At 46.0% G+C, this 7,097-nt stretch overlaps 1 protein-coding gene across 1 annotated transcript in view; it reads right to left on the reverse strand.

Annotated features, from left to right (window-relative positions):
- COL17A1 (collagen, type XVII, alpha 1) overlaps nt 1–7,097 on the reverse strand; it is a 34,633-nt gene that overhangs the window by 3,536 nt on the left and 24,000 nt on the right. Inside the window, exons 36-48 of the mRNA XM_010007896.1 lie at nt 6,754–6,807; nt 6,577–6,618; nt 5,678–5,737; nt 5,459–5,518; nt 4,808–4,834; nt 4,682–4,723; nt 4,488–4,553; nt 4,071–4,118; nt 3,082–3,195; nt 2,669–2,806; nt 1,989–2,072; nt 938–1,066; nt 24–113 (exon numbers count right to left, since the gene is read on the reverse strand). Of these exons, the coding sequence (XP_010006198.1) occupies nt 24–113; nt 938–1,066; nt 1,989–2,072; nt 2,669–2,806; nt 3,082–3,195; nt 4,071–4,118; nt 4,488–4,553; nt 4,682–4,723; nt 4,808–4,834; nt 5,459–5,518; nt 5,678–5,737; nt 6,577–6,618; nt 6,754–6,807 (954 nt within the window). The remainder of the gene's footprint in view (nt 1–23; nt 114–937; nt 1,067–1,988; nt 2,073–2,668; nt 2,807–3,081; nt 3,196–4,070; nt 4,119–4,487; nt 4,554–4,681; nt 4,724–4,807; nt 4,835–5,458; nt 5,519–5,677; nt 5,738–6,576; nt 6,619–6,753; nt 6,808–7,097) is intronic.

Consider the following 7,097-nt stretch of genomic DNA (forward strand, 5'->3'; position numbering starts at 1 on the left):
GTAGGGAAGTAAAGTTGACTTACTTCGCAGATATGCTGTCAGGTCACTGTAAGATATACCAGGTGTCCCTGGAGGCCCAGGTGGCCCAGGAAGCCCAATGCTCATACCAGAACCTGCAAAATCAAACAGATCCAAGAGTAGCACATTATCAAAACAAGTTGTTACAGTGTGAGCAGACAGGGTGCGGGGCTTGCTCACAGGCAGCGCAGGAGGGACTCCTGCAGGATGGAGTGTTCCCATTAGCAGATTGTGCTGGGAAGAAGGACTGAAGCCTTATTATGGACTGGAGTTAAAACTTCCCTGCTTCCAGAGCCAAAGAGGCAATTCTCTTTTTAGAGCAGTCCATGAGAGAGATCTGGTCTCCAAAGGCAGTTGAGAGAGAGTAAACACAGACCAGGCCTTGATTTTAAGCAGATATTTGCACATCAGGCATTTTAGAGCTACTGTTGGAGATGTTCCAGAATCCTTTCTGACAGTTCTTACATGCCATATCACCCCTTTACAGATGGGAAAATGAAGCAGAGAGATGGAATTTGTTTCAACCAACTCTAAACTTCCAAGAGACTGTTGCCTGGGCTGCCTTGAGACAAAATGGGCACAGATCAAGTCTTTCACAGAGAGGTATATCCTGGCCACAGAGCCAGTGAGAAGTGGGTTATAAAGGCGCTTGAAGGTGTTGATGGGACTTCTAAGATAGCTAAGGTGAAATCATGTTCTTAAACTCAGTTTTTAGCAAAGGAAGAATTCATTACTAGAGTCTGTAGCTTAGCTACAGTGCATCTTTGTTCTCTTCCAAGTCTCTGATAATCCCTGTGAGGACGTCTCTGTACACAGGGATTCACACAGCCAACACTGGAAGAGTTTTCACAGGCAGCATGAGCTTTCTGCTCAGCTCTCAAATGAACAGAGGGAAATGCACACTCATAAAGACCATTACTTGTCAAGTAGCTGATAAACCGTCTGGTCAGCTCATCATAATCCAGTGATAGAGACATGCCATCTCCCCCTGGTCCAGGAGGTCCTGGTGGGCCCTGAGGTCCAATTAGATACTGACGAATTTCTTCTCCTGGAAATGAAAAAAAAATGCATCTTTTAAAACTGTCCAGGGGCAACAAAGATGCCAGGCATGAAGGATTCCCAGCCTGTGAACTGAGCTCCCACCACTATGGAGACCATCAAAACTTATGGATGCAAAGCTGCCTTACTCCTTTGCCTCCTTTCATAGTGTGTTCTGCCCTGTGTATGGTGTCACAAACATTTGTGACAGGGCTGGGAACCTCCTACAACCCAGGGTTTGAGGGAGATGAGAATTTGGATTAGTAAAGGGACCTCCTGGCACTCTGTTGGACAACATCTCGGATAACAGGAGAAGATGCTGAGCTCTGTGGCATTTCAACAGCCATTTGTCTGTTTGGAACATGGAATCTGATTGAATCCCCACTGGATCACATAGAAGGAGTGGAGTGTTGGCCAGCATGATCAATATCTTCAGGCATAGCAAAATGGCATCCTGGTAATTTATCTATCAGCCCCCAGTAACAGTGTGTGTCAAAAAGAATACAGAACTGGGTAACCTCCTCACCTTAAGAACAGACATAACAAGGTTCTGGAGTGGGCAAGGTTTAGTGGGAGATTGGGGGAAATTGTTGGAATTCCTGAAAAGGAGAGACATAGGTAGATTCCACCCAGAGAAACAAGGAGGGAATGGGAACAAGAGAGTGGAAAACTGCAGAGTTACAAAAGTGGGTATGAAAAACAAACAGGTAAGAAAGTATAGCTTCTGGAAAGCACACAAACTCTTCAGAACAAGACACATCAATCTGTCTCTAAAGAGACATTGCAGGTCACTCAGCAGCACCTGTGACAGGCCTTTGTCCTCCAAAGAAGCTGCTGGTAACTCTGGTTGGAGGCAGAATAATGGGAAGGTCAACCCAGACTGTTAGGATAATTTACCCCCATCCCTGATGTTTCTCATAAAGGTCACTTACTCTGCAACATGTCCAAAAGTTGTTGGTACAAAACAGATGTAGTTGATGCTGAACTGCCAAATGACAGATAGCGATCTGAAGAGCCTGTAAGAATGAGAAGGTTTTACGTCAGGCAGGGTTAAGAGGAGAAAGACAGTGAAGAGGGTTCAGGAAGGGACAAAGGAAAGCTGAATTAATCTGGTTCCACTGGTGAAATGGGTTTCTCATGCCCCAAAGCCATGAATCAGTTGCTGTATGCCACAGCCTGACTGTCTTCGCAGAAGTGTGGTCTGTGTTCTTCTGACTGAGATTTCAGGCTGCTTCCAAAAGCTCTGGGAATTTCATCTACCTCAGGAGGGCCCCAAGCATACAAGACAACCCCAGAATACCTGAGACCATATATACCTAAAGCAGCCACCTCTGCTTGGGGCTTGAGGACATTACAGGGTCACCAGCTATGTTTAATGTGAGACTTTTTAAACAGCAGCAACTGTTATTTAATCTAACCATCAACATCGGACAAAGCTCAGTGGTCACCTCAGCTGTGAGGAGTCCTGGGCCAAGAGTGCAGAAGATAATAACTGGGTTAGGGTGCTGCTATTTAAAGGCTGTTGTTTCTCCTCCAGTTCTCACCTCCTAGGTGTTGCACAAGCTCAGCTGAGAGGGTGATTCAGTACAGAGCTTACCAACATGTTGCTTACTTGTCATATAGCTCAACACACGGGCAGCCAGCTCCGCATAATCCAAGTTTGTCCCATCTGCCGTGGTGATGATTCCAGGTGGGCCAGGAGGGCCTGGCGGGCCTTGGGCACCAGTCAAATAATGCCTTATGCTGTCACCTAGATGGGAAGACCAAGATATCCCCACATCACCATAGGGAAGACAGTGGCCATATGCACAGTTACTGGGCCCTCTTCCCCTGGCAAAATGCAGGCTGGTGGAAGGACAGTTCTTTAGAAGCCACAGCAGGCAACAGCACTTCATAGCACTCAACAAAAATAAGGCCAAAGCAGTCGGGATGATGCATCTAAAGGGAGAGTGACAAGGGACTCAGGGAGCAAAAGGGAGATAGGCATGCATCTGCTGACCCACAGCAAAATCTCACTGTACTCACTTTTCAGATAGTCATTGACATACTGTTGAATCTCTTGAGATGAACTTCCACCTGAGCCAGGAGGACCGGGAGGGCCAGGAGGTCCTGGGGGTCCCTGAATTTGTCTGGATCCCCCTACAGAAAGCAATGTAAGGAGAAGGAAAGTTTTTGGCCTGGTTGCATTGGATCAAGTGATGCTAAAGAGTGCTTGCATTGAGCCCTTCCTACAGACCTGGTCAGTTTGTGTACTGGAGTGCAATGCTGTGCAGAAATACAGAGATCCATAAAACACTCGAGCCCCTTAGGCTAACCTCACTGCCCTGCTGCTCCCAATCCCAGCCAGGCTGGGCAGCACCAGCTCAAGAGCCTCCTCACTGGTCTCCATTGCAAGACACAGGTAGGCCGTGTGACTTTTGTCAGCATGGTGTCAAGTGACACCTCATGCTCTTTAATGTGTTTGTCTTCCCAGAACCCTGAGGAAGAATTCCTAGTACACAATGTGGAGAAGCAGAGGGCTTGTTCACGTGGAGGATACTTAAATTAATCCATGTGTGCTCAAGTTAATCCATGTGATATTTCATTAATATTCTCCATACAGAGATGCTCTTTCTCAGAATGAAAGCAGTTTAATTCACATTAATCCACCTGAGGGTAAGTAAAACTGAGCAAAGGGCACTTTTGTTCTGATCAGAAGTGTTCCCACAAGGGAGTTCAATGCAGCTTCCCTAATTTCTTGTTGAACATGGTCAGCCAATCTGGAATCCCTTTTTTTTCATGTGCCATGAGGACAAACTCTGGCTCAAAGGATGCCAGCAAGCTGGTAATAGAGAACTTGCAGTTCTTAAAATGTTTGATTTAAGGCAGACTGTGAAAAAAAGAGATTTTTAACACAAATCCCATCATCAGGTTGGCACCCACACTTAAAAAACCCAAAAGAGCTTTTTCAAAGCCTTCATCAGGATGTCAGCTTTTCTTGATAATATCAGAGAAATGATGGTCTGGCCTCTTACCTCGAGATGCTCCCGGGATGCCAGGAGCGCCTGGGACACCTGCTTCACCTAGAAACCGGAGTGAGTAAGATAGAAAATGGTAATGGGTGTCACTGCATGTTGTATACTTGGTTGTATAAAACAGATGAGCTACATGTTGTCAGAGAAACAACTACCCAGCCCATGTTATGACTATCTTCAATTAGCAGCATGATGGGGAGGAGCAGAAGGAAGAGGCTCCAGCAGCTTTCCTGAGCCTTCTGTGATCTGCCCAGGTGCCTTGTGCTCAGAGCAATTCTATTGCCATGGTCCTGCTCTGCCTGAAAAGGCAGCAGTGGGCACAGCTGTAGTTCTTAAAGAACCAGGTTGCTCTATCCTTTAGCCTCCGCCAATCTTGGCTGAGTGAGGCCACCTGCAAAGAAAGATTTTTAACTTCACCTTTGGGTCCAGGTGGGCCTGGTGGACCTGGAACTCCTGGAGGTCCCTGCATGGTGATTCGCTCACCTGCCAATTGCAGAAAGAGAGTCAGGAATGCACAGGTATAAAACTAAGCTAGAATCAATAAATAACTATTTTGCCCCCTATTTTCAGCCTAGGGACAATGAATTCAGAAAAGGAAAGGGGGCACTGACCGTGGGTGGAGAATGCTGGGAGGCCAGGTTCACCTGGTTCTCCTGCATGGGACACAGAAATGGAGAAGCAGTCACGTACACAGGCAAGCTACACTGCACCCCACTTCCTCCTGGAAGTCTCCTTACCTGTGAGTCCTCGTGGACCTCGTTCACCTGTGAACAGGGGAGCAGAGGAACAGCGTTAACATTTGCTTTCTTCTGATCTGCAATAACCCAGCCCACACTGCAGAGTATTATCATGGCCTTTGATTGGCTGGGCTGAAATGGGTAAAGGAGGTAGGCTCCTTCTTTTCCTGCCCACTGAGAACTGAGCTACACTTCACAGGGCCACCTCCTAGCACTGACTTAGTCAAGCCCACACTGCATTTTGCAAAAAGATTGTTCCCCTGTGATGGCAAATCTGAAGCTCTGAATGCTCCTGAATCTAATAGGAGGTTATAATAAAATAGGAGGTTATAATATAATAACCTCTTATAATATAATATTATAACCTTCTCTCGCAGGAGGTTATAACATAATATAATCGAATAGGCTTGCACAGTTGGGATCTGAATGTACTGATTGCCTTGACACCAGTATTGGGGGCAAATAAATTTCTCAAAAAAAGACTACCTTATTTTATGGCAGCAGACAAGAGTGCTATTTAGTGAACACTGTGCTAGCTTTCTTACAGCCATGGAAATGCAGGACACTTTCTGCTTCCAAACCTTTCCTTCTTTTTAGTCTGAGGTGCTGAGATCCATCTAGGATCTTGGTGAGGCAGCAAGATATACTCACCTTGGTCTCCCTTCGGGCCAGGTGGGCCTGGTGGACCTGGTGGGCCTGTGAATAACGTTTCTGTAATAAAAACAAAAAGGTTTCCTCATTACATCAAACAGAACATGACAAAAGTTTCCTCTGGCTCCACCTGGTCCTAGCCAAAGATTTGCTTCCTGGAATCCCAACTACCAGGGCATTCCCAGGACACAGGCAAGGGAATGATTGGGAGGAGCCTACCTGAGGTGGATATGGAAGAAGATCCAGGTCTCCCCGGTGGGCCTGGAGGTCCTGGCAATCCTTCCCCTAGGCAAATTGATACAAACAGGTTTCAGGAAGGATGAGTCTCAGCAGTTTAAGTAAATGTATGTCAGAGATGATTCATCTCCAGCCATGGTTGTAGCTCAAATATTTCCATATGTAGGTTAGTACCATTGTTTTTTCCACACATATCTACCCCTATTAGTTATTTTTCATTATCATTTGCCACCACAAAAGACAGGACAGAGAAAATCCTTTTATTTTGTGATTCTGAATGCCTATCCCAGCTGGCCTTCACTACAGTGAGAGGTAAGGTTCATTTCACCACACGTCTAACCTGCTCCCCTTTGCTACTGAGCAGAGAGCAAGGAATGGGCTTATACTGCTGTCTCATGTCCTCCTGCACATCCCCTTTTCTGATTGTGAAAGGGAAATCGGAGCTACAAGGTGTGAAGTGGGGTTTTGTTCCTCATTATGAGAACTGCTACATTTATTCCTAACTAGAAGTTAAGACTGGACAATAAGAAGACTGGACAATAAGAAGTAAAGACAGAATTGATTGCAGTTACTTCCCCTGGGGACTTGAGAATGTTGAGTTTTATCCCAAAAAGTACGGCTTTTATGAATTACTACTTTGGCTAGCAAACCTCTGCCAAAGCAAATCTCCTATCTGGGCAGTGTCTCGCTGCTGTGAAACTATATTGCTGTGAAATTGTGCTAGTAGGAACCCACTATGTGAACTTCTGTTTCCAGTTAAGTCAGCCCTACTAATTTCCACCAGGCCTAAGATTGCATCTAAAATAACACAACACACAGGCTAGAGGTGTTAGGAAAAAAATCCCACTTTCCAGGTTTGTTTCAGAGAAACAAGCTCTTACCTGGGGGACCACGAGGTCCAGGGGGTCCCTGCACAGATTCACCTGATGAAAAAAGAAACAAGGGTATTATAGAATATTTATGCAGCAAACTGCACAGCCCAGAAACATGCCATATGTGTTAGCATCCTCCTGCTCACACACTGAGTTCTGCTATATTGTGCACTGAGTATTACATACCTGGTGGTCCAGGGGGACCTGGTGGTCCTGCTCGCCCTTGTACATCTGCCAGCACTGTGCAAATGAAACACACAGCAAAAAGGGAAAATTGTTGCTATGGAGCTACTGCTGCTATGGGAACACTATAATTACATTGCTGTTAGAAGCTCTTACAGTCACAGGCAGACTAAGGCAGGACCTGGGGGTTCTAAGCCAAAGTTGAAGCAGAGAGGGAAGAACAGAGGTGTGTTTGGTTGTCCGCATGTAGATTAGGAGATGAAGCAAAATACAGTGCTGAGCAGGCCGGCATACACTGGGAACAGGCAAGACAACTCTCTGGAGGGTAATGGTTGCTGAGGGAAAGA

The sequence above is a fragment of the Chaetura pelagica genome, unplaced genomic scaffold (assembly GCF_000747805.2).
Source record: "Chaetura pelagica isolate M959 unplaced genomic scaffold, ChaPel_1.0 scaffold531, whole genome shotgun sequence".
Lineage (NCBI taxonomy): Eukaryota > Metazoa > Chordata > Aves > Apodiformes > Apodidae > Chaetura > Chaetura pelagica.